At 44.6% G+C, this 27792-nt stretch overlaps 1 protein-coding gene across 1 annotated transcript; it reads right to left on the bottom strand.

Moving 5' to 3' along the window:
• On the bottom strand, positions 1 to 27792 carry LOC147107674 (ATPase MORC2A-like). Its single transcript, XM_086006898.1, has 11 exons — positions 27692 to 27792; positions 14845 to 14983; positions 12138 to 12206; positions 11551 to 11811; positions 10792 to 10914; positions 9130 to 9175; positions 6981 to 7110; positions 6379 to 6513; positions 5385 to 5478; positions 4255 to 4443; positions 1 to 254 (listed from the first exon to the last, which is right to left on the bottom strand). The coding sequence occupies exons 1-11, from the start codon at positions 27715 to 27717 to the stop codon at positions 225 to 227; spliced, it is 1242 nt and encodes a 413-aa protein (XP_085863024.1). The 5' UTR covers positions 27718 to 27792; the 3' UTR covers positions 1 to 224.

Raw genomic sequence — 27792 nt, 5'->3', positions numbered from 1 at the left:
TAGAAACATTAAGGGATTTATTTTCTTCCATTTCTTCCTGCTTAATACTCATTTTTTCACTAAAATTAGCAAATGGAAGGGAATAATCCTAAACGTTAGTCTATGATAATTTAGCCTCTGGTGACTGAACCCACTTTTGGAACTTTTTCTGTTGTTTTTAATTACTGAACGTATTTGAAGACTTTGCATCCTCATCGTAAGTTTTAACTAGCTCTTCCAAATATTCAGTTATCTTCAGTGTGCAGTGTAATTGGCTGATGAAAAATAAGAAAATTAGAAAAATTATTGCATGAAAAGAATACATTTTCAATTATACGGCACTGAAATTTGGTGATAATATATGTGCACCAATAATGCTTCATTATGCATTAGATTTATTTTTATATTGAATACATTATGGCCCAGAAATTCGGGTCGGGGGGCTTCCCGCGGGTGCAAGCACCTGACCTACACTTACCTAGCGTGCCGGCAGTTGAGCTCTGGACCTGCGTAGAATTCCTCTCCGGGGCCAGGCCCAGAGGCCGGCGCGCTGTGCTGGCGTGTCCCAGGGGCGTAGTTAGTGCGATGCATCCCCTGGGATCACGTGAGCCATGGGCAGCCAATCGGAGGAGGGAAAAGCCCATTCATAAGATTGACAGAAAGACCTGTCAAAACGTATGAATGCTGAGGGCCCAAAACAGTAGTTAACCTTCAAATAATTTTTTTTTTAAATCACACTTTTTAAAGAAATTATAAATTACATTAAATAACTATTTTAAACAATAATTTAAATTTTTGAAAAAAATAATTTTATAAAAAAATGGGGCTAAAAATAAATTTACCTTGCTTTAAAGTATTTAAAAATAACAAACCTGTGGAAAAAACCCCTTCGTTCAGAGGATCAGAAGTGCCGGTTTCCCGCGCATGCGTAGTGCATGCAAGGAACCGGCACTTCCATCGGGTCCACGCGTGAGTATCCCGTGCGTACTCACGCGTTGGGACCCGAATTTCTGGGCCTATATGTTTGAGAAATGGCAGGAATGGAGTGTCCAAATGACCCAGGTCATTTCCACTGGCAGTTCAGGTGACTGCCCAAGATATTTAATTTGGTCACCTCCCCCGACCTCGCAAACGTTAGTGGGGTCAACCCCAAAGGTCACAGGTGAGCGTATCCTAGCACTTACACTGGGGTGCCGGGCCCACAGATATTTGACCTCAATAAGTAAATTTTCCACCGGCTGGCAAAAGTGAATTATGCCAGGTCACAAAGCCAAATCATAGAATTGTTACAGCACAGTAGGAGGCCATTCGACCCATCGAGCCTATGCTGGCTCTCTGCAAGAGCAATTCAGCTAGTCCCACTCCCCTACCCTTTCTTCAGGAATTTCTTCACCCAGAGAGTGGTGAACCTGTGGAATTCTCTACCACAGAAGGCAGTTGAGGCCAATTCATTAAATATATTCAAGAAGGAGTTAGATATATTTCTTAAGGCTAAAGGGATATGGGGAGAAAGCAGGGACAGGGTACTGAATTTGGATGATCAGCCATGATCTCATTAAATGGTGGAGCAGGCTCGATGGGCCGAATGGCCTACTCCTACTCCTATCTTTCCCCGTAGCCCTGCAATTTTTTTTCCTTCAGTTACTTATCCAATTCCCTTTTGAAACCACTGTTGAATCTGCCACCACCACCCTTTCAGGCAGTGCATTCCAGATCATAACCACTCGCTGCGTAAAAAAGTTTTCCCTCATGTCACCTTTCGATCTTCTGCCAATCACCTTAAATCTGTGTCCTCTGATTCTCGACCCTTCCACCAATGGGAACAGTTTATCTCTATCTACTCTGTCTAGACCCAGGATTTTGAGCACCTCTATCAAATCTCCTCAATCTTCTCTGCTCTGAGGAGAGCAACCCCAACTTCTCCAGTCTATCCACGTAACTGTAATTCCTCATCCCTGGAATCATTCTTGTAAATCTTTTCTGCACCCTCTTTAAGGCCTTCACATCCTTCCTAAAGTGCGGTGCCCAGAATTGGACACAATACTCCAGTTGTGGCTGAACCAGTGTTTTATAAAGGTTCATCAGAATGTCCTTGCTTTTGTACTCTATGGGCTCGATTTTGCTGGCACTCGGGGGTTGGGTTTGGAGGCAGGACTGCTGGCAAAATCAAAAAGATTGGCAGCGTGTCCCAAACCCGCTTCCAACCCAACTCCAATCAATCTTCCCGGGAGTCGGGGCCCCGATTTGCACAGGGACCCGATTCCTAGCGGCAGGAAGAGGATTATAGCCACTTAACTGTCTGTTAACTACCTGTTAATAAGCAGTTAAGAGGCTTTTTCCAATTTTGCCAGGTCGATTGCGGGCTTCCCGACATCCGGACTCCATGTGGCGTTTTGATAGTCTACTGTAATGTTTCTTCATTGATGACAGCTGCAGAAGTGGTGTGAAGGATCCAGTGGTACACTGGTGTGTTTCAGAGGTAAGGAAATGCTGGGAAAATAATTTTTAATGTATTGAGACTTTTCTGTAGGTTATAACGTTTGAAGTGTTTGTGTAGTCCCAGCTCATTGGGAGAACCTCTCTCACCAGTGACAGATCACTTCTGTAACCTCACCTGCAGCAGCCATCTGTTTTATCCTAAGGAGAGTGTCTCTGGAGAGCCTGGGTGCAAGGGATCACCTTTGTACAGTGATTGTCAGTGTTTGCAGCACCTCAATGCTGTCAAACACTGAAAAATCATCTGTCAAAGTGTCCCCTTTAAGAAAACCGGCAGATGACGCGTCATCAACTGACATCATCTGACACCGACTTTCTCTTAATTGGCCGGCAAGCCTGCAGGGCGGGCTTAACAAGGCCAACTGACGCAAAATAGCGTCTGTGCGTCGGGCGTTATTGGAGGCGGGATCGGAACTCACAATTGAGCTGACCCGCTCCTGACTCGCCTCTTCAGGTAAGATCGCGGCCAATGCCTCTATTTATAAAACCCAGGATCCTGTATGTTTTTTAACCGCTTTCTCAACCTGCCCTGCCACCTTCAGCGATTTGTTAAGGTGAATTTGAAATAGGTGGATTGGTTGAAAGTGTGTGGTGTGTGTCAATTTTATCTTTTTGGACGACTATTAGTCACGCTAAGGAACAATCTCGACAACCACCGAAAACAGTGTTCCCCTGAACCACTATGTTCATATTAGAGTTGATTTTCCTGGGCAGGCGCTGTTTGTGGGCAGTGAGTGCAGTGCACCAAAAGTTTATTAGAATGACATGCGCTGTGCTTTAGGAAATACTGGAGTACCTGAATTTCCTGGTGATTCTAATGGAGTGAACAGACCTGGGGGGCACTCTTGGAATTGTTCTATTGGGGCCAAAGCCAGGATGTTTATGAAGTAATTGGGGCCATAAACAGGTAGATACAGTTATGGCCCCATGGAAGTGTCAGATTTTTTTTGTAGGTAATAGGCCAGGATTTTTATCTGGACAGGTAATTTTCTAATTTATGTGTGGCGGAAGTTGTGATTTGCACGTCGGTGATCTTTGTGTTAATTTAAAGGTTCTGCCTCCCGTGAATGAATTTGTGCTGCTGTTTCATGGCTGGGTTGGCACAAGCAGTAGTCCAGGTACCCCTGCAGTCTGCCTTGGAAGGAATTAGTAAGAGGACAGCACCATTGTGCCAAGTAGTAGATGCAAGAGCAGGGAAAACAAGTGCGGGTACCCCTTCATTTCTCTCTCCCCACCCTTCCTTGCTCTTCACCCCTCCCTGCCCCCCCCCCTTTCAGCTGCCAAGGTCCCAAGCTCTGCAATTCCCTCCCTAAACCTCTCTTTCCTCCTTTAAGACGCTCCTTAAAGCCACCTCTTTGACCAAGCATCTGCCCTAATACCTCCTTATGTGACTTGGTGTCAAAGTTTGTTCAAGAACGCTCCTGTGAAGTGCCTCGGGACGTTTTCTTACATTATATAAATGCAAGTTGTTTTTGCTGCTGCAGTAATAGGAGGGGGGGGTGGTTGTGGTTTAACTGTGAGGCTTCTTATTTCATTCCAGCATGGAGCAGCTCTACAGTCAAGGGGTGGGAGAATTCCTACTTTCTGGTAGGAAAACAGGTGTTAGTTGCTCAGGAGAGGGACAAGCAAGTGTCTTCAGCAGTTGTCAAGAAGGTTTTAGCTTGTTTCCCCTCATTTGCCTCCAAATAAATTATATTATCAAAGAAAGAGAGGGGGAGGGTGGCATAATTACTACTAGTTGGAAAACAGTTAAATAGAAGTACACCAGGATTTACATACACTATGACTCTTGTTCAATAATTGTACAGTGATTTTTCGATAGCATTTCAATTTCTCTTTAGTTTTTTTCAGCTTTGTCTCAGCCTGCTGTATTTTCTGCTCCATTTCCTGAGCTCTTGTGATCATATTTTCAGATGAAAATTGCAGTCGTTCCCTTAAACTTTTCTCATAATGGATGAAGTAGTGATGCTACATAAAAATAAGCACACAATGATTAGCTAAGTAAGAAAGAAACAATTCTAAGTTTGTGAATTTTAAAATTGATAAACCTAAGAATGCAAGGTCTACAACACTACTGGGGGAAGGGGGAGGTCAGGATCAAAGAAATTAGGAAGGGAAATTCTGTGTTCTAAAAGGACAGCCTCCAATGACTATCTGTTCAGAGATATCCACTCACCATTCAAATTGAGGCTTTGTGAGAAATATGCCTAACAAACAAAGTGGCTACTATCATTCTATTTTAATTATAAAAACTAACATTAAAATAATTGAAACAGAGCCATCACACATCCCAAACATGATCACTGACTTAAGAGGGGGCAGGACCAGGGACAACAAACCTGCTTCCTGGGTTTTTAGTGGGACTTTGCACATGGCCAGCAGAAGTATGCCTTGTCAGACCAGGTGCAGCTCGGCGACAGGGGTTGAAGTGAGGCCCACCTGGGGTTCAACATGGACCCCTGAAGAGGAACCAATTTAAAAAAAAAATACTTTTCAATTTAGTCCACGTGCCAAGATGGCAGCTGGAAGCTCCACAAAGTTGTTTCTGAAGGGGGAACTTGGCTTCCCCTCCCACCCAAGACGGTTACTCTCCACTGGGTTTTCCAACACTCCTAGTATGATGAGTGCACTAGATGAACCCTGGAGTGGTGTGGGGATCTGTTAATGGTAGGCTAATTAGGCAATCTCCCTTGACCCCAGAAAGATCTCCACAGCAGGCACTATCTTGGCTTAATTGCTGGGCTTGTTGGTTCCCGGATTTTCTGGGCTGCAGTCTTTTTTATTCTGCACAAAAAGGGTTAGAGAAGCTCACATTTTACCATTATATAGTAACGGTTAACAATGATTATGGTAAGAAGGTCTCTTTCACTGTAATATGTTATACTGCAAATGGCTAACAGTAGACTTACCATGGGTAAAGTAACAAGTTCTTCTGCTCCCATACAATTAAGTTTCTCCTTTGGTATATGGTAGTTTGATGGTATAAAATGACTCAAGAGATTCCTTGACAACAATCAAAAAAAATCCTTTGTTAGTTATATCATCCTACACCTATGCTTTATTAAAAAGGCAACATTAGGGGTCTTAGTTTCAGGATAAGGGGTCGGACATTTAGGAACGAGAGGAGGAGAAAGTTCCTCACTCAGAAGGTTGTAAATCTTTGGAATTCTCTACACCAGAGGGCTGTGGATGCCTAGTCATTAAGTATATTCAAGACTGAGATCGATAGATTTTTGGGCACTAAGGGAATCAAGGGATATGGGGATCGGGCAGGAAAGTAGATTTGATGTAGATGATCAGCCATGATCTTATTGAATGGCGGAGCAGGCTCGAGGGGCCGATTGGCCTACTCCTGCCCCTATTTCTTATGTTCTCCATTCAAACAAAGCGATGTTGAGCGGGTTAATGCTTTTCAACACAGTATGAAAGAGCTACCAGTTGTGTACTGTGATTTTCAATGTTTAACTTTCTAAGTTCTGAATTATTGTATCATTTCCTTGGTGAGACTATTGAGATAGAAAACTCACTGATATTAGAAACATAGAAGAAACATAGAAGATAGGAGCAGGAGTAGGCCATTCGGCCCTTCGAGCCTGCTCCGCCATTCAACGAGATCATGGCTGATCATCCAAACCCTAGCACCCGGTCCATCCCACCCAAGTCCTATCCCCGTAACCCCGTAACCCCACGTATTTAATCCCCCCCCTAACACTAAGGGCCAATTTTTGTCATGGCCAATCAACCTAACCCGCACATATTTGGAATGTTTTTCTGTTAAAGATGCTATATATATGCAAGTTGTTGATGTAGATGAAAAATAATAATCTTGTCACATCTTTAAATTTAATTTACGACATGCAACTTGAGCAATTTAAAATTTTGGAACACTGAAAGAAAACCTACCGAAAGCAGGTTACTATTCCTTCTGCTGTTTCGTTACTGATATCAGGCTTTGTAATATCCGTATATTCTGCAATGCTGCAAGGAGCAGAGAGTGAACTACCAGCAGTGGTGTCCTGCACATTTTCATTCTGAAAGCTGCGTAATAAAATTATCAATGTGATGTCAGCAAAATGGTGAGATTTGAATCTTCTTCAATAAGTATTCATTTATACAATTAAATCATGGTTTCATGTTTCTCTGCATTATGCTTTACAAGAAAACGGACTAAAAAAGAATTCAACCACCATTTTGTGATAATGACTGTGCACAACGTACTCTTACAAACCCAGGTAAGATCATCCCACTTTTTCCTGTGATCCTTCTCATTGACATCACACATCAATTGAATGGGGGGGGGGGGGGGAACATTAGATGCAAGGAAATACCAGTTCATTTAATTCACAGAAAATACTGAGTTCACTTATTGTACAAATAATAAACATGGGTTTTTAAATAAAAAAGATATATACTTAGAGTGGAGTGTATAAAATGTCTAAGCTTCTGAAACCATTTCTATCTCCAGTTCCATTTAATTTCACTGAAAAACAAGACTGTTAGCTCACCTTTCACTACCAAAAGAAACTATTACATTTTCCTTTACTTCCCAACGAAAACATGGTTTATATATGAACCCAACAGTATCTCCATCCTTCAAAGGTTCTTTCTTTACTAATGCTTGCGTCATGTATTCACCTGCAAATGAATGAGTTTATAGTGATTATCACAATGTGCAGGAGTTGGAAAAAAGTAGCAACAGGACCACTGCGAGTGCAGATCAGGAATTTGCATCACTGACACCAACTAATGTCTGCAATTAGTTCCAGAACACGTGCAGAATGCTCTCGACACAGCATGGAACAGTAGTCAGTCATAAACCAGTAGTTCTTAAATTTCTTTGGGCTGGTCTCACTATGTCAAACTTTACAGGGCCTGGCCTAGATTTTTTTTCATAGTTTCTGAACCCAACTAGCTATGGATATTAGTAGATCTACAAAACTTACTTTGGCATCACTTGCTTTCCTTCCCCCTTTCCATTCTCAGTCTCTCACTTCACTTAAAATCCTCTCAATCCTTCACTTCTGTATTTCTCCAGCACTCTCCTCCTTTACACTTGTTCCTCTCTCATCCCTCCTCCTGTTATTGTCTCTTTCCCTTCATCTTTCACTTCATTTCTCCTCCACCGTTACTCGTTTCTTTCTTCCTTTCCTTCAACTCTTTTTCTTCATCTTTTTCACTGCTATTCATCTTTCTCTCTTTGCTCCCATTCACGTCTCTCCTTTGCTCCCATTTCTCTCCCCTTCTTCATCTCCATTCTTACCTCTTAATTATTCTCTCTACTTTTTTCCTCTCCTGTCTCAATTTTCTTTTTACTTCTCTTGTTTGCCTCCACAGCACTCTTCTTCATTGGCTGTAAAGCGCTTTGAGACGTCCGGTGGTCGTGAAAGGCGCTATATAAATGTAAGTCTTTTTTTCTTTCTCCCCTATTTCTTGTGCTGTTTGCTCCATCACAATAGGAAAATTGAGGGGTAGGGAAGGAGTTGGGCGGAATGCAGTAATCGAACAGCCTGCCAGCACCGACTTGAGGAATAGCCAATTGGGTAATGTATCAAAGGGTGGGCCCATAAACTTTCATGGGCGGGTGGCACAAAATAAAATATTTCAGTATTTTCATATAAAAAGGATACAACAAGCTATTTCCCTCTCCCAGCAGCATGATTAAAGTACTTGAGAAAAACAGGCACATGGTGTCCAAGCCACCCTTTCCTCTTACATTGAAAAACAAACTCAATAACCGAAAGGGTGTTTGCACATAAAAACCCCACTGAAAACCCAGTGTGCCACAATTCTCACCTTAAAACCCCCAATATGACTGTCAATCCCTCCCAAAACTCCCACGGTTCCTACAAACTTCCTGGAAAACTCCCAATGTGCCTGCAAATCCCCCCATAAATCTGAAAGGTGCCTGTAACCACCCTGCCAAAACCCACAGGGTATCCCACAAACCCTCTGATGAAACCCACAAGTTACCCACAAACACGTTTTGAAATCCACATGATGCTCACAAAGGATCCTGATTGGAACAATTGAAGCTAGCCAATCAGGAATTACAAACTAGGAAATTTGTTCACTTTCTAGGATCAAACTCAGAATTATTCAGCAGGTAAGAAGGGAGGCAGAAGTCAGAATTACTAGATTGTGCCATGATTTAGTCATTCACTTGAAATACCTCCTTAAAGGGATACCACCCTGGTGCTTGATTGTTGCTATCAGAACACAGATTTTTTATTCAGAAATACATATCCGCAGTAAGCTTACTCTTTAATATCACTCATTCTAGTTTAAGAAAAGTGATATTACACAAATTGAGTAACCTTCCAAGAGCCAGCCATATTTGTTATGCAAACTGTGGTGTATGTAACCTGTTCCACCTTAAGAGAACTTAAGCCTGGTCCACCTTAAGAAAGGTACTACTTTCTTTGGCTGCTGTATACGTAATACCGGTGGTGACCACACCGGTATATAGGCACAGTGTAATAATATTGTATTCAGTATAGTCCGACCTCCAACCAGTAAAGACCTGTTGAATTTACTCTTGTGGTCTGTGTAGTAATTCTCACTATAACACACAGACTTAACACAAACCGCATAAGGCATTCAAAAAATCAGGATGATGCATAACAGAGTAAATATATACATAAATAGTTGTCTTACTGTTTGATGATGTAGGATCCTTACTGTAAACATTACTAACTGGAACCTGCAAGTAAATATAATAAAATTATAAAAACCAAGGTAAAAATCCTGTCACTGTTCAGCTGGTTAAGTTGAAGAAGGATTTATTAAATGTAATTCGTTTATAGACCACTCTTCTCATTGTTTTGATATCTAGTAGATCTTCCTTCGTGATACTTCCTGTGAGCCAGAAGTTTAAGAAGAATGGAGTATTATGCAAAGTAGTATTTCTAGAGACACTGACATCATCATTGGGGTGGCCCTGTGATCTGGTAGTACTGGGATAGTGTCTCACAGTCTAGCAGTATTTTGAGATGAGCTCCTAGGGTCTGGGAGCTCTGGAAAGGGGCTCCCAGGAACACTGGAGAGGGAGTTTCTAGGAATACTAGGACAGGTCTGTGATCGCTGAAAGTCGGATCCTGGGACCTACGGACATTGGGGAGCTGGTTCTCAAGGTCTGGGACCATTGGGGACGTTATTGGATTAGGGAGCATTGGGAATGTGGTCTAGAAGTTTATGAACACTGAGAACGGATCATGGGATCTAGAAATGGGCTGGGGGAGTCTGAGCAGGGAGAGCAGGACTTGGAAGAGGGTTGTGGAACATGACAGTTACTGGAAGGGGGCCTAAAAGAATGGGACCTAAACTGTGGTTGGCCCTTTTGAACCATTCTTATTTACTTGCCCTTAAGTATTTAAGTAGAACATTTTCTGCTTGTTGAAATTATTGGGCTGTTAATTTTCCCACTGCTGTCTCTCACATAACAGTTATTTCTTTTCACACATGTTGCTTTTGTTTTTCTGTGGGTTCACAATAGAAAAACACAATTGTAAAATATTTATATAAATTCATCACTTGCCTGAAATAAGAGGTTTCAAAATTCAATCTCCATTTTATTTCAAAGTCTTTTGGAAAAAGCACAGAAATGCTCAAATTCTCACAGATGAAGCAACACACTCTCCTACCTTGCTGGTGCACAGATTGTATTTTGGAAAATTTTACAAACTGTACATGGTCAAAAATGCAGAGTTAATTGAAACCTCTCTCAACTGTGGCCTAACAATATCCAGTTAAAGCCCAGGAGTGAGGCAGGCTGAGACCTTCAAGTACATTTTAATTAAGGCATTAAAAGATAGAGAACTAAATGGATAAATGTAATCATATTACAGTATTGTGAAGTAATTTTTGTACTTTTTAAATTTTGTTTAAACCCAATCTCCTCCACAATGCCACCCGATGGCCACAGCATGGAACTACAGAGCACGTCACCAAATGCGGATACATTGATGTTGTAAAGCCCAAAGGACATTTGAAAAGGAAAGATGACAGAACATTTGGGGGGGGGGGGGCGGAGAAACTGAACATCATTACACCTGTTTTTTGGGTGTAAAATCAACATTGGAGGGACAAATTTGGGGTCGTGATCTCCTGCGTCAGATCTCCCACGGAAGTGTGCCAGGTGCCAAATTGGAAGCCTGCAACTTCTATGTCTCCAGCGTGCCCGCTATAGTTTCATAGCAACCTCGGAGCGAGATATCTACTCAGCTGGGCCTGTGAATGGTGTTGGGAGATGAGGAAAGCAGATTAGAAAAAAAGTACTTTTGAAATGTTTCACTAATGCTTCAAGAAAAATATACTTACTGCAATTATTTCTTTGGTTGGCTCCTTTGCGAATTCTCTCTGCAGAATTTCAACTTTAAAGTTGCGTGTGTTGACTTGTTCCTTCTGAAGGGCTTGCAAATGTTTCTTTCTAGGCTGGGAAGCCTTGGAATAACGATTGAAATTAATTCCAAATGGATGAGTAACAATTCAAATTTTATAGGAATTATAAAAAACCTCGTCTCGGCCAACCTGAATGTCTTTAATATTCTTTGTGCTCTATTTCCAAACCTGGATCCAATATTCATTTTCAAATCAGGAACCTGTTTATTCTCTTTATGAATAGTTCAACAGCCAACAGTAAGTGTGTTCCACAAGCTAACAATTCTAAATTTGAAGAAGTTACAGCTTAAGTCACAGGATTTTCCAAGCTGAGAACCATGTACCTTGGTTCCTTTTGCTTGTTTTTTGCTAGTTCATAATATAAAAGTTACATTTTTAAACAGTTGAATCATGTTATCCCTAATCCCCACCTCCATATCTGCTTTTTATTAATGAATACATTGAACCCTGTTTTAAAGATTACGTATAGAAAGACATAGCTAAATTTACTATTTAATATCAACCCAACACTGAATATTAATGATTCTGACTTTAACATGATCTCTTAGGCCATCTTAAGTTCATTATAGACATGGTGATTATAGACATCTTTGTCAGTATACATTTTTAAAGTTCAAAATTATATCACTGAAACCTGTGATCAACTGTAATTGGATGTCAGAGTAAAAGTTACATTACCATAAGTGTTTTCTTAATAGCGTTTTCTTCAGTAGAATGCACTGAAGTGTAGGATTGTTTTCCCACGCTAACAGCAGCAGGCCTGGGTTTCCCCTGGATTCTTACTGTTTCCCCATATCTTGATGACTTGTGGTATTTGTTCCTGGACAAGGGAATACTTTCTGAAGATCTTCTGTAATGTAGGGCATAAAAAGATGGAATCCGTCTTTTTCGAGTGGATGAAGATAAAGGGAATGGATTGGATTCTGATGCAGAAATGTCCTAAAAAAAAGATTCACATTACATTCTATACCTAGAAGGAATCGATACTAGCTTTTACAGCAATAATGATGAAATAGGCTTGGGTGAAAAAATTGGTATCAGAGCCTATCGTAGCATTCGACGCAACTTCTAGAAAATCTGTTATGCGTTTTAGATGATGCATCACTGTCCTATGATATTAACTACCTTAGATTTTGACTCAAAGATTCATGGAACCTCAATCTATATTGCACGTCACTATATTAGTATTAAAGTGAGTTTGCAAGAAATTGTTATAGCTACGTATACAAATATTGCATTGAGGATGTGTGCATATTTAGAATTACCTTAGAAATAGACTTGTTGCTCAAATCAGATGGCAATTTGTATGTTAGAGGCTTGATTGGATACGTTTTCTGCAAATCAAAACACATTTTACTTTAAATCATCTTGTAAGACAATGAAAAAACATAGGCATTCACTGACTACGTGAGCCGTAGGAAACAGAACTCTGCGGCAACAAAAAAAATATGCATTTATTTAGTGCCTTTAACATGGAAAATGTCCCAAAGCAATTTACAGAGGAGGAGAAAAAATAAAATAAAGCAAATAAAGAAACAGACAATGAGTGATGGTGCAAAAGTCAGGAAAGGTGACAGAAAGCTTGGTTGAATAGCGGGTTTCAAAAAGGTTTTTAAAAGTGAAGAGAAAAGGAGAGAAGTGGAGGAACTTAGCAAGGGATTTCCAGAGAGTAGGATCACGGTGATTGAAGGCTCAGCCACCAACAGTGGGTGAAGGGGAGGGCGAATGCACAAAAGGTTAGAATTGCAGGACCAAAAGGGTATAGCAGTGGACATAAGGCTGGAGGAGGTTGCAGAGAAAGGGTGGGCAGAGGCCATGGAAGAAGAAGAGGATTTTAAATCAATGGGGCAGATTTTCAACTTGCAGCCCAGGCATAAAATGCCACCTGTTATAGACTCTGCTGTAGAAATAAACATCATCTCCATTTATTTCAAGATGCCAGTGTCCAGGCAAATGGAGTGACAGAAATGGAGCTTAAAAGGGTTTTCTAGGCCAGAGTCAGAAATACTTTAAATCAGCCCAGTTATGAAGGAGGTCAATTTCACCTTCTTGACATCTCTCTAGGCAGTCCTGCCAACTTATCCGGAGCACTACAATCCACTGCCGCATCTTCCGCTCCCCCTCTTTAGCAGGTGCCCAGGATATGCCCATACTGGCGTAGGTGCCCCACTATTTTAGGTGAATGGCCTGACCGCAGAAACTCCGGTGGGGTTAGGGTCTCCTCCCACTGGTAGTTCACAATTTCCACTCTGCCAGTTATGGCAACAGAGCAGGATTGTGAATATTTGGCTCAGTGTTTTTAATACACATCTATTATGGACTTGCTTATAAGCCCCTGCAAATTATCAATCACTACAATACCAGAAGCCATGCCCTCTGTTATAAAATTAAATCTGATTTTCCCGTTTGCATACTTACTTAATTTTTTTAGTATCAGTTCTGTCAGTACTTTTTCATCACCTATTTTCTTCACTCCCTTCTTCTGAAGGCAACAGCATCCTTACAATTCTATGTGCCCTGGATGGCCTACGGCACTTTGCCCAACAAGTTTGAGACTTTACAAAAGCAGCAAATGCTGAAAACACACAGCAGGTCAGTCAGCATCTGTAGAAAGCAGGGACTGACTTGCTGGGTGTTTCCAATCATTTTCTGTTTTCATTTAGGACTTCCAGCATTTGCAGTTTTAAAAAAAAGTGAGGCTTTACAATGGGTGCTGGCAGGCGATTCAACTGAACGGATCGCAGCCAAGCCCAATCACTACATGTCCATACAGGTGCACTAATAGGAGGGGGTCAGTGGACAGCAATCAGGAGAGCGAGCTCTGGTTGATTTTCCTCCCTCACTGCAAATCAGAATGCTGAGGGCCAACTGAAGTGCTCCTATTACTACCTGAACAGAGATCAGCTAACTCAGTGCCGAAACTTTGATGATCTTAGTCTGTATGGTTCAGCTACTCACTGTACAGACTTGTCAAGTCATTAAACCACTGGAAAACTAGGGAGTATTGAAAGTGTTGTCTAAACAGGGAATTCATGCTGAACACGGACAGAAGTAAATACTCACGTGAAAAATCCTCTTAGCTAAATCAAGGCTTTTGCAATTGCCACAAGCCTTTTAGCAGAAATATTGTGCATTTCACAGTTGGATTAGTGAATATTTTTATATTTATACTGGTTAAGTGCCCATGAGCTGCCTGAGAAGAGCTGGAAGATGTTTTAACAGTGGTAATAGGATCACTACAGTTAGCCCCCAGCACCTGGATTTCCAAGACAGAGGAGGAAAATCAACCAGAGCTCTCACTCCTGATTGTTGTCCACTGACCCCTCCTTTTAGTGCACCTGTTTGGACATATGGTAAGAACATGATTGAGCTTGGCTTTTTTAAAAAAAAAAACATTTTCACTAATGAAACCGTATTATCTGGAATCGCGCTCTTTAAAACTACATATTCCAGTAACTTTGTTAGCTCGTCATTGAATTTGGAGAGAAAAAAAACAAAGATCCTGTTGTATTTTGCAGAGGGAAATACAGCCCTCGATATTATCTTATATACAGCACAGACATCCCAAAATCTGATCACTTCAATATTATTTAACACAGATATCATTAGCTATGATGTGTGATATCTAATTTCTATTATTTTCTGGCAGCATCTGTGGAGAGAGGAACAGAGTTAAGGTTTCAAGTCGATGACCTTTCGTCAGAACCGAAAACTGTCAGACCTGAAACGTTAACTCTCTTTCTCTCTCCACAGATGCTGCCTGACCTGCTGAGTATTTCCAGCATTTTCTGTTTTTAGTTTAGATTTCCAGCATCCACTGTATTTTGCTTTTGTTCTATTATTTTCAGCTGCTTGGCTTTAAAAAGGAGTAGAAATGGTCACAAAAGAAAAAGAAATTCCTGCTTGTTCTGTACAAATGATTAACACAAGAAACATCTTCAAACCGTGGAGTGCTTTAGTAGAAATACTTGCCTGAAGTTGTAAGGAAGCCACTTTTTCCCAATGCTGCCGGATTGATTTTTCCAGTAGTTCCTGCCTTTCATCAGATAATACTGATCCCCTTGTTAGAGTTCCTAATGGAATGTGGGGTAGCTGTTCTGGCAGATCGCAGCTAAATAAAATTAACGATGGGCTAACACAATTAAAGTCTGCTTACACTGTTCTATTCAAACATAAATTCATGTGAAAAATGTAGCATAAACACACATGAAGTGGACCCGACTTTAAAATTACAAAGTGAAAATATTAGCACGTGGACTCAACGCATTATGAAATTTCTCTGCTCACTATTTTAACGGCGTGTTAATGTCTTTCAGCTTTATGCCCATTGTGACATTATATAATTCCTTTTTTAGGGTTCCCCCATCTACACAGTATTCTCACCTAGTAAGCCAGTTGGTGAGCTGCATTCAAGCTTCTGTTGATGTTATCAGTACTTTCAAATTTCCAAAATGCCGGACATTGATTTGGAGTGATCCACAAACCTTTTAAGAAAAATATTTAGCTGTTGTGGTTTAACCAAACCAACCCAGTGTGATGAAATATTCCATTCATCACTGCCTGTGACTGTGGTCGGTTTCAGTGTCATTTCCCTTCCCCCAGTCCTCATTGTATTGTTTATTGGAATGTGCTGGAATGTGCTGTGTGTAGGGCTCCGCCCATACCTGGCCCCTTTTGTAAGCTAGCTCAGTCTGGCCTCAGTCTCCAGAAGGAAGATACCTCTCTCTCTTACGTGTTACTTTCTAAGTTAATAAAAGCCTGGTTTTGTTTCGCTAACATCGAGTCTCGGAATTATTCAGGCACATCAATTTTATTAACTTATTTTTCAACACTATGGATCAACTCCTGAAACCCGAACGTTTGGATTTGGATCAACATGCTCCGGATGCATCAGCACGCTTCGGACACTGGTTTGAGTGTATGGAATTCTTCCTGGACAATTCCGCAGCCGTCAAAGACGCTACGGACGCTGCGAGGATGAGACTCGGAATTCTGCGGAATTGGGTAAGCCACCGGGTTTACCCCCTCATCCAAGACGCCGATACGTACCTGGCCGCCTGCGACATCTTAAAGGCGCATTACCAGCAGCCTACGAATGAGGTGTATGCTAGGCATCTGCTCGCTACTCGCACACAGCGACCTGGGGAATCGGTGGAGGAGTTCCTAAGCACCCTGAAAATGCTTGGCAAAGACTGCAAGTGCCGAGATGTAAAAGCCGCAGTGTACACTGACGAACTTGTTCGCGATGCCTTTATCACAGGCCTCAGCTCCACTTACATCCGGCAAAGACTGCTGGAAAAAACGGGGTTGGACCTGAAACAGGCTGCGGACACCGCGCGATCCCTGGATGTGGCCCAGAGAAACTCGGACGCCTACTCCTCGGCCCGCGCCGCCCACGCCGCCACGTGTGCACCAAGGGCGCCGCCATCTTGGAAGGCATCTTCCCCGCCCGGCAGCCCGACACCGGCGGGGCCCCGCTCTCCCCCCAGAAGCCCTACGACAGCCGCGACGCGTCAGGGACCCAACTGCTACTTCTGCGGGCAGCCAAAACACACCAGAAACCTGTGCCCGGCGAAAGGCACCACCTGCTTTAAGTGCGGTAAGAAGGGGCACTTCGGGAAGGTGTGCAGAGGGAACCCCGCCGGAAACCCAACCGCCGGAAAACCCGCCACTGCCGCGTGTGCGCCGTGGGAGCGGCCATCTTGGACGCCATCTTGCCCGACCTCGTGGGGTCCGCCATCTTATGAGCAGACAGCGTGGACGCCATCTTGTATCGATCAGGGCCCTACAGTGGCATCGGTCACAGTGGACCAGACCAGGCCGCACCCGCTATCCAAATCAATGGTGGACATCGAGGTAAACGGGTGCCGGGTTAAATGTTTAATTGACAGTGGAAGCACGGCGAGTTTTATCCACCCTGAACTGGCACAACAACTCTCCCTAAAGGTGGTCCCTGCTCAGGGTACCATCTCTATGGCTGATAAAACCCAGACATCGACCATTCTGGGTTACTGCACGGTACAATTGGGCGTTAACGGGACTGTATACGATAATTTTAAAGTACTAATCATGAAGAACCTATGTGCGAGCGTGATCTTGGGCCTGGATTTCCAGTGCAGCCACCAAAGCATCACGCTCAAGTACGGTGGGTCCCAGCCGCCCCTCACAGTGTGCGGTCTGGCTACCCTGAAGGTAAAGCCGCCTTCGCTATTCGCGAACCTTACCCCTAACTGCCGGCCAATAGCGACCAAAAGCAGGAGGTACAGCTGGGAGGACAGGCGGTTTATCGCGACCGAGGTAGACAGGCTCCTGAAAGAGCGCATTACTGAACGCAGCAACAGCCCGTGGCGCGCCCAAGTGGTAGTGGTAAGGGGTAGCGAGAAGAAACGGATGGTGATCGACTATAGCCAAACGATCAACAGGTACACCCAACTAGACGCCTACACGCTACCCCGCATATCAGAAGTGGTGAACCAAATCGCCCAATACCGGGTGTTCTCCACCATCGACCTCAAGTCAGCGTACCACCAGCTCCCTATCAGACCAGAGGACCGCCCGTACACCGCCTTCGAGGCGAACGGACGCCTCTACCAATTCCTCAGAGTCCCCTTTGGGGTGACGAATGGGGTCTCGGTCTTTCAGAGGGAGATGGACCGCATGGTCGATGACCACCACTTGCAGGCAACCTTCCCCTACCTCGACAACGTCACCATCTGCGGCCACAATCAGCAGGATCACGACTCGAACCTCGAGCGGTTCCTGGAAACCGCACAAAAACTCAACCTCACCTACAACGAGGACAAGTGCATTTTCAACACCACGCGTCTCTGCATACTAGGCAGCATGGTGGAGAATGGGGAAATCGGACCAGACCCCGACCGATTGCGCCCCCTACGGGAGCTGCCCCTGCCCAACACTCCCAAAGCCCTGAAAAGGTGCCTGGGGTTATTTTCTTATTATTCCCAATGGGTCCCCAACTACTCCGACAAAGCCCGCCCCCTCTTGAAAGCATCCTCTTTTCCGCTCTCTGCTGAGGCCCACGCCGCCTTCAAAAGCATTAAGCAGGATATTGAGCGGGCCACGCTACAGGCAGTGGACGAGAACACTCCATTTCAAGTGGAAAGTGATGCGTCTGACTTCGCCTTGGCGGCCACCCTCAACCAGGTGGGGCGGCCCGTAGCTTTCTTCTCGAGGACCCTCCAAGGGCCCGAGATCAGACACACCTCCGTGGAAAAGGAGGCCCAAGCCATCGTGGAGGCAGTGCGCCACTGGCGCCACTACCTAGCCGGCAAACGCTTCACCCTACTTACCGACCAGCGGTCGGTAGCGTTTACGTTCAATAATAAACAGAGGGGGAAGATTAAAAATGATAAGATTCTTAGGTGGCGGATCGAGCTCTCCACCTTCGAGTACGACATCATTTACCGGCCAGGGGCCCTTAACGAATCCCCTGACGCCCTCTCACGAGGGATGTGTGCCAGCGCCACCGGGGATCGGCTACAGACCCTCCACAACGACCTCTGCCACCCAGGGGTCACGCGGCTGTTCCACTTCATAAAGTCCCGTAACTTACCCTACTCGATTGAGGAAGTTCGGTCTCTGACCAGGAACTGCCGCACTTGCGCTGAGTGCAAGCCTCGGTTCTACCGCCCAGATAGAGCCCACTTAATCAAAGCTACACGGCCCTTTGAGCGGCTCAGCTTAGATTTCAAGGGCCCCCTCCCGTCCGTCGACCGCAATGTTTACTTCCTGAACATTGTGGACGAATACTCCCGGTTCCCATTCGCCTTCCCCTGCCCAGACATGACCAGCGCCACGGTCATTAAATGCCTCAACAGCCTGTTCTGCCTGTTCGGTATGCCGAGCTACATCCATACGGATAGGGGGGCGTCCTTCATGAGTGAAGAGCTACGCCAGTACATGCTGTCCAAGGGGATCGCCACGAGCCGTACCACCAGCTACAACCCCCGGGGTAACGGCCAAGTGGAGTGAGAGAACGGGACAGTATGGAAAGCAGTCACTCTAGCTCTAAGGACCAAGGGCCTCCCTATCTCCCGCTGGCAGGAAGTCCTCTCGGATGTGCTCCGTTCGATACGGTCGCTATTGTGTACGGCCACTAATGCCACGCCTCATGAACGAATGTTTGTCTTTCCCCAGAAATCCACCTCAGGCATATCCATGCCGTCATGGCTCTCCACCCCAGGTCCGGTACTCGTGTGAAGGCATGTGAGGGGCCACAAGACGAACCCTCTCGTGGAGCCAGTACACCTACTCCACGCCAACTCCCAATACGCATATGTCCGGCACGCCGACGGAAGGGAGGACACCGTGTCCATAAAAGACGTCGCCCCAGCCGGCATCGACAACAACCACGGCAATAGCAGCAACAACGATCACAGCAACTCTTACCCACCCACTACTTTTTCATCACACCCGGAAGAACATCGACCAACGGCACCCCCACCAACTACCCCTTCAACAACCCTGGCAGCACCCCCGGCAGAGACCCAGGAGGCTACCGGGGACACCCAGCCGACACCCGTGGCACCACAACAGCCACGTCGGTCGCAGAGGACTATCAAACCCCCGAACAGACTAAATCTATAGAAGGGGTGAATGTGATGAAATATTCCATTCATCACTGCCTCTGACTGTGGTCGGTTTCAGTGTCATTTCCCTTCCCCCAGTCCTCATTGTATTGTTTATTGGAATGTGCTGGAATGTGCTGTGTGTAGGGCTCCGCCCATACCTGGCCCCTTTTGTAAGCTAGCTCAGTCTGGCCTCAGTCTCCAGAAGGAAGATACCTCGCTCTCTTATGTGTTATTTTCTAAGTTAATAAAAGCCTTGTTTTGTTTCGCTAACATCGAGTCTCAGAATTATTGAGGCACATCACCCAGCTAGTTGGGACATCGTCGTTAGGCTTTGTTTCCTGCTCAGCCCTAATCCAGAGTTTTTAACTGGTTATCTCACAGCCTTCTTGATATTTAACAATCTCAAGATGCAATCCTAGCTGCCACACCATTTTCAATATTCCCTACTCAGAAGCCTCAAGTGCCGTGTCACATTCAATGATTCCTATTTGGCCATCTCAAGTCCCTCACTACCTCAGTTCTCAGTCTTAGATTGAAATAGACTTCCTCATGTTTAGCTGCATCAGATTTCCTGTTGCTTCCCTCTTTTACCTCAAGTTCCATACAACCTCTACCAGTCACTCTCTCATAGATCTAACTGACAAACTACTAAATATGCCAGCAGATACTAGTCTGGTTCTTTTAGTACGCATGAAGGGGAGGTTTTTGCACTGTACATCTGCCATTTTCAAACACTGGAAGCACCTGCACAAATAGTCATGTGTATTATAATGAAGCAATAATGATGGAGTCACATCATACATCACATTTTCTGTCATTAACCACCATAGCAGCAACACTGGATGTTAGTGATGCCAGTATACTAAATTTAAATGGAGCTCCACAATGAGTGCACATTGACAGAATTTGCTGTTTCTGAATTTGCTGTTTCTTTTTTTTTGAAAAAAGAGGCCAGACTTCTGCAGAACCACTGCTGGAAACCCACCATAAAGTTTCCCAGAGTAAGCCTAATTTGAAGTTTAGCGGACACAAAGGTTGCTGTGGCATAGTTACAGAACAACAATAACTTGTTAATATAGCGCCTTTAACAAAGTAAAGTGTCCCAAGGCACTTCGCGGGAGCGTTATCAAACAAAATTTGGCACCGAAAAACATAAGGAGATATTAGCACACAGATGGGTCAGAGGTTTTAAGGAGAAGAGAGAGGCGGAGAAGTTTAGGGAGGAAAATTCCAGAGCTTAGGGTCTAGGCAGCTGAAGGCAGGGCCGCCAATGGTGGAGCGATTCAAATCGGGGATGCGCAAGAGGCCAGAATTGGAGGAGTGTAGATATCTCGGAGGGTTGTAGGGCTGGAGGAGGTTACAGAGATAGGGAAGGGCGAGGCCATGGAGCGATTTTTAAAACAAACATGACAATTTTAAAATTACGGCATTGCCGGACCGGGAGCCAATGTCAGCGAGCACAGGGTGATGGGTAACCAGGACTTGGTGCAAGTTAGGAGACAGGCAGCAGAGTTTTGGATGAGCTCAAGTTTATGGAGGGTGAAAAATGGGAGGTCAGCCAGGAGAGTATTGGAAGAGTCAAGTCTTGAGGTAACAAAAGCCTGGATGGGGGTTTCAGCAGCAGAGGAGCTGAGGCAGGGGCGGAGACGTGAGGAGATGTTACGGAGGTGGAAGTAGGCGGTCTTGGTGATGGAGCGATATGTGGTCAGAAGCTCACTTCAGGATCAAATATGACATCAAGGTTGCAAACAGTCTGGTTTAGCCTCAGACCATGACCAGGGAGAGGAATAGAGTTGGTGGCTAGGGAACAGAGTTTGTGGCGGAGACTGAAAACAATGGTCGGAATTTTCTTCGGGAAGGAGAGTTGGGGGCAGGGGGGGTGTCCAAGGCGGGTGGGAAACCCGGGAGGTCGGCAGGGCCTAATTTGAACGTGAGGCCTCGGTTTCCCACTCACAGCCAGCCAGCTTGAGAGGCTGGCTGGCTGCGGGCAGGTAGGCCTCAGTTGCGAGGGGTCGGTCCAGGGTCAGGAATCAGGAGGGTTGGCAATCGGGAGAGAGGACAGAGGATTGCCGGGGGGGGGGCGGTTGCAGGATTAGCAGGGGATCGGGGATCGACAGGCAAGCAGGGGATCGCCGGGGTGGGGTGGGGGAAATCAGCCAGGGATTGGGGGCGGCGGTGGAGGATCGGGGCCGGCCTCATCATCATAGTGGGGTGGGGGGGACTAGATCGGAGGCCTCGTGGGGGGGGTCTCCGATTGCAGGGCGTGGGTTAGGTAGGGACCCTGGATTCAGGAGGTAGGTAGAAATCCACTTACCTCCTGGATGCAGCAGTCCCCGCCTCGGTTTAACTGCCGGGTTTCACGAATTGTGTGAAACCCGTCCCCAGGCAGTTAAGTTCAAAATGGACGGGTGTTGCTTAAAGTCATTCTATATACCGAGTGAGAAAATGGAAGCTAATCAATTTGAGCCTCTTTCACACACCTGGTTCCCAGTCGCAGTGCTACTTGAAGAGACTAGAGAGAAACTACCTATAGTAATCTGGGATGTAATGTTTAAGTTATCCACCAGATGGAGCCAAATATTAAGGGTTCACATTCACCAGTATTTAAGGTAATGGGTCATGTATTCAATGTCCTGGTACACCAGTTAACACGGTAATGTGGCATTGCATTATGGGTATGACTCAGAGGTTCATCCATCATCTTGGCTCGTGCCGTAAGAATTGTGTGCCTGGCCTCCAGCTTGTAAGAGCTATGTCTCTCTGCTACACCGTGTAAATAAACAGTTGGGTTTGTTCCTAATATCTCGCTTCTCTCAGTTTCTGACCTTACCACTCGGATATCACATATTGGTGACGAGGATCAACAGATCACATCTTGACGAAGAAAAAAAAAAGGAGCACTGAATAACGGATCATGGCTGCTACGGTAGGAAAGATCTCTGCTTTTGAGGTTCAGACGCAGACCTGGGATGAATACTGCGAGATGTTGATGCATTTCTTTGAAGCAAATGATATAAATGATGTCGGAAAAAGGAGAGCTATTTTGCTCACTTCCGTGGGAAGTCAGACGTATAGTTTAATGAGAAACTTATGCAGTCCTAAAAAGCCTGGAGACAGATCATTTGCTGAATTAATGGCCTTGCTGAAGGAACATTTCAATCCCAGACCGAGTGAGATTGTACAGCGTTTCAAATTTAATTCACGGAACAGAAAACCGGGAGAGACTGTATTGGATTATGTAGCGGTGTTGAGGAAATTGGCACACGATTGCAATTACAGCAACAACCTGAAAGACATGCTGAGAGATAGGCTAGTTTGCGGGATAATGGATGATCGAATACAGTGGAGATTATTGTCCGAGACTGGGCTTACGTATGAAAAAGCATTGGAACTTGCTCAAGCCATAGAGACAGCGAACCGAGATGTAAAAGAAATACAAGGTTCAAACTGGGCTACTACAAAGCAAGTTGCAGGTCAGGTTATGGTGCACAAGTTAAACATGCATCAGAAACCACAATGTGAGCATGTAAAGGCATGTTATAGATGCAATGGCGATCACCTGGCGAGGGAATGCAGGTTTCTGGAGGAAATGTGCCACAAGTGTGGAAAAAAAGGACATATAAAACGTGCATGCAGGGCAAAAGCAATCGTGGAGGAATACAAACAAAAAGGGGGAGGAAAGCAAAACCTAGGAAGAGAAGTGAAAAAACAGGGAGCACATCACATCAGCGGAGAAGCTGAGAAAGAAGACGACATGTTCATAATGCATAGTATGGTAGAGAGCATTCCAAAAGTGGATCCTATCACTTTGCAACTGACAGTAAATGACTCTAAGGTCAACTTTGAAGTGGATACAGGATGCGGTGTAACCATAATGAACAGGGAGGAGTACTCAAAATTGTGGAACCGTGCAAAAGTTCCAGAGTTAAAGTCTTGCTCTATGCAGCTTAAAACATATACCGGTAAATGAGTGGCGACATTGGGTACAGCTACTGTAACTGTGCGTCACAGGGACACCGTGGAACAGCTACCTGTAGTTGTAGTATCGAGTTCTGGACCAAACCTGTTAGGTCGGGGCTGGATACAAGAACTTAAATTAGATTGGGGAGCAATAAATCAAATAGAGGGAGGCAAACAGTTGTCTTTGCAAGAAGTGTTGATTGAACATGAGAATATGTTCAAGGAAGAACTTGGCACATTTAATGGCCCCCCAGCTAAGATTTATGTAGACAAGGAGGCACTGCCAAGGTTTTTTAAACAACGACCTGTGCCGTATTCCATGAAACCGAAGGTAGAGGCTGAGCTTGACCGTCTTTTGAGAGAGAACATACTGGAACCAGTGAAATATTCAGATTGGGCAGCTCCCATTGTACCGGTTTTAAAACCGGACAATTCGGTAAGACTCTGTGGAGATTATAAATTGACAGTAAATAGGGTGTCTAAACTAGAACAGTATCCTATTCTCAAAACAGAGGATCTCTTTGCAAACCTGGCTGGAGGGAAGAAATTCACAAAGCTGGATATGAGTCATGCATACTTGCAGATTACACTAGATGAGGAATCCAAGAAGTATGTAACCATAAATACACACAAGGGTTTGTTTACCTATAACCGCTTACCATTCGGTGTCTCATCTAGTCCAGCTATTTTCCAGAGGACTATCGAGGGTGTACTGCAAGGGATCCCACATGTTTCAATCTATCTGGATGACATTCTGGTGACGGGAAGAACCGACCAGGAGCATCTGAGCACTCAGAGAGGTACTACGAAGATTGGATAAGGCTGGGTTACGGCTCAAGAGGAGTAAGTGCACTTTCCTGGGGAATGAGGCCATGTTCCTGGGACACAGAGTGGACGCCACCGGGCTCCATCCAATCAAGGAGAAGGTACAAGCATTGCAGGAGGCCCCAGCTCCTACCAATGTGACTGAGTTAAAAGCTTACCTGGGACTGCTAAACTATTATAACAGATTTTTACCAAACTTGGCAACAGTGTTAGCACCTCTTCACAAACTTCTGCGCAAGGAGACGCAGTGGCAGTGGGAAGAGTAACAGAGGGTTTCATTCGAACAGTCCAAGAAACTGATGCTGTCCTCGGATGTGCTGGTTCACTACAATGCAGAGAAAGACATCATTCTCTCTTGTGATGCTTCACCTTACGGGGTGGGGGCGGTTCTTTCACACAGCTTGGAAGATGGAACAGAAAGACCAATAGGGTTTATGTCTTGAACTCTGACACCGGCGGAAAAAAACTATTCCCAGTTAGATAAAGAGGGGTTAGCAGTAATGTTTGGGTTACGGAGGTTTCACAAGTACCTATATGGCAGGAAATTCACCATATGCACCGATCATAAACCTCTTCTATCTCTTTTTAATTAAATGAAAGCAGTACCATAGATGGTGTCACCCAGGATCCAGAGGTGGGCAGTGACATTGAGGGCATATGAGTATGTCATCGTTTACAAGGCGGGCAAGTACCATGGGAACGCAGATGCCTTGAGCTGTCTTCCACTGCCAGGTACACCTATCCGTGCAGCTCCAGAGGACAGAGTTTGGATGTTGGAGGACACGGACACGGCAATTGTGACCGCAGAACAAGTAAGGACATGGACCGGTAAAGATCCAGTACTGTCTAGAGTCCGAGAATATGTGATGAGGGGTTGGCCACAGCATCCGGAAGGGACTGATTTCATACCTTACAGTGTCAGGAAGACAGAGCTGGGTGTGCAGGATGGTTGTGTGTTGTGGGGAGCACGAGTGATTATTCCACAGCCAGCACGACAGTCTATCCTAGGGCAACTACATCAGTGTCATCCTGGAGTTTCACGTATGAAAGCCTTGGCAAGGAGTTACTTGTGGTGGCCAAAGCTAGATGAAGAGATAGAAAATCTAGTCAAGACATGCAGCACTTGTCAAGTACACAGGAAGGCACCAGCAGCGGCTCCTCTCCACCCCTGGGAGTGGCCGGATAAACCATGGAGAAGATTACATGTAGATTATGCGGGTCCATTCATGGGAAAGATGTTCCTCATAATCATTCATGCCCATTCCAAATGGATGGATGTTTATCCTGTAAATTCTGCTTCATCTACTGTTACTATAGACTGCCTGCGTAGGAGTTTTAGTAATCAAGGGCTACCGGAGATCGTAGTAAGTGACAATGCCACATGTTTGGTGAGTACAGAAACAAAAGAGTTCATGAGAAACAATGGCATAGTGCACGTGACCTCAGCTCCATATCATCCATCTTCAAATGGACTTGCGGAGAGAGCCGTACAAACATTTAAGGAGATGATGAAAAAAAGTGCGGAAGGGAGTTTGGCAGCCAAGGTGTCAGGAGTTCTGTTCAGCTACAGAATAACACCTCAATCTACCACAGGACTCTCTCCTGCTGAGCTGTTGTTAGGACATCGACTACGCTCCACTCTTGACCTGGTTCACCCAGATCTAAAAAGGAAGGTGGAAAACCGACAAATCAAACAAAAGGAGAACCATGACAGAAGGACAAAGAGCCGCAGTTTTGGAGAAGGAGATGCGGTCCTTACCAGGAATTTCAGTTATGGTCCAAAATGGATTCCTGGCGTCATAGACTCAATGACCGGTCCAGTATCATATACGGTCATGGTGGGAACTGGTCAGGTAGTACGCAGACATGTAGATCAGATACTGACCAGACAAGGGGAAATCGAAATGGAGGTTCCAGAGGAGATGTCGGAGGACAAGTTGGCCCCCAGTTATCCAAATGCATCGGTGGTACCACCACCATGAACAGAGCCAGTTCCACCTGGATCCCTTCGTCAAGAGGAAACCATCGTAGCAGAGTCAGATACTCGGAGTACTGCTCAGGAGCAGCAGGTGGCTCTACCACAACCAAGCAGGGACTTGACTGTAAGACGTTCACCAAGGCCTCACAAGCCACCAGAGAGATTGATAACGACCTGCTAGATTCGTTCAGTATGGACTATCATTAAAGGAGTTTCCTTATGGGACTTTTTAAGAATGTTGTTAAGAAATTAATGTTCAATTTAAGAGGGGAGGGATATAGTAATCTGGGATGTAATGTTTAAGTTATCCACCAGATGGAGCCAAATATTAAGGGTTCACATTCACCAGTATTTAATGTTATGGGTCATGTATTCAATGTCCTGGTACACCAGTTAACACGGTAATGTGGCATTGCATTATGGGTATGACTCAGAGCCTGATCCTGCTCCTATTTCGTGTGTCTAATTCTGTTAAATTCAGGAGATGGTTCTGTGATAGTGGATTGGCGGTTAGGATCAGATCAGCCATGATCTTATTGAACGGCGGAGCAGGCTCGAGGGGCCGATTGGCCTACTCCTGCTCCTATTTCTTATGTTCTTATGTTCATCCTCCATCTTGGCTCGTGCTGTAAGAATTGTGTGCTTGCCTCCAGCTTGTAAGAGCTATGTCTCTCTGCTACACCGTGTAAATAAACAGTTGGGTTTGTTCCCAATATCTCGCTTCTCTCAGTTTCTGATCTTACCACTCGGATATCACACTACCTGTCTTCTAAGTACGTGTCAATACAGATCAAACAGCTGAGCTAAAGAAAATCTAGATAGAAACATAGAAGATAGGAGCAGGAGTAGGCCATTCAGCCCCTCAAGCCTGCTCCGCCATTCAATGAGATCATGGCTGATCATCCAAATTCAGTACCCTGTCCCTGCCTTCTCCCCATATCCCTTGATTCCCTTAGCCTTAAGAAATATATCTAACTCCTTCTTGAATATATTTATTAAGTTGGCCTCAACTGCCTTCTGTGGTAGAGGATTCCACAGGTTCACCACTCTCTGGGTGAAGAAATTCCTCCTCATCTCTGTCCTAAATGGCCTACCCCTTATCCTTAGACTGTGACCCCTGGTTCTGGACTCCCCGGCCATCGGGAACATCCTTCCTGCATCTAGTCTGTCTAGTCCTGTTAGAATTTTATAAGTTTCAATGAGATCTTTCAAAAAAAATGATATTTAACTATTATTAAAGTTGATCTGTGAGGTGCCATTCTGAGCTCATTTAAAAGCTAACACCATTAATTCAGGTAATAAACAGAACATTTCACTCGATGACTCAATACTGACATTGTTTTACTTAGTTAACACGGTCATAAATATGCTGTAAACCTTTCACACTCAAGAAGGAACATTTATTCTGTAACGAGCTTTTATTCATGAAGGATCCTATACTTTGAATAAAATGTCCCCAACTTACCTATTCTGTTTTCGATTTGCGTTCATGTAGCAGACCCAGATGTCAGGCAATACTCTGTCATTTACATCTAAGTTGGATGGTAGAGTTCTCCAAAGTAGACA

Source organism: Somniosus microcephalus, chromosome 14 (genome assembly GCF_052327205.1).
Source record: "Somniosus microcephalus isolate GS21.2 chromosome 14, FLI_Smic_1.0, whole genome shotgun sequence".
Classification (NCBI taxonomy): Eukaryota; Metazoa; Chordata; class Chondrichthyes; order Squaliformes; family Somniosidae; genus Somniosus; species Somniosus microcephalus.
The sequence above is the reverse complement of the archived record's forward strand: the minus strand, read 5'-3'. Positions and strand labels throughout refer to the sequence as shown.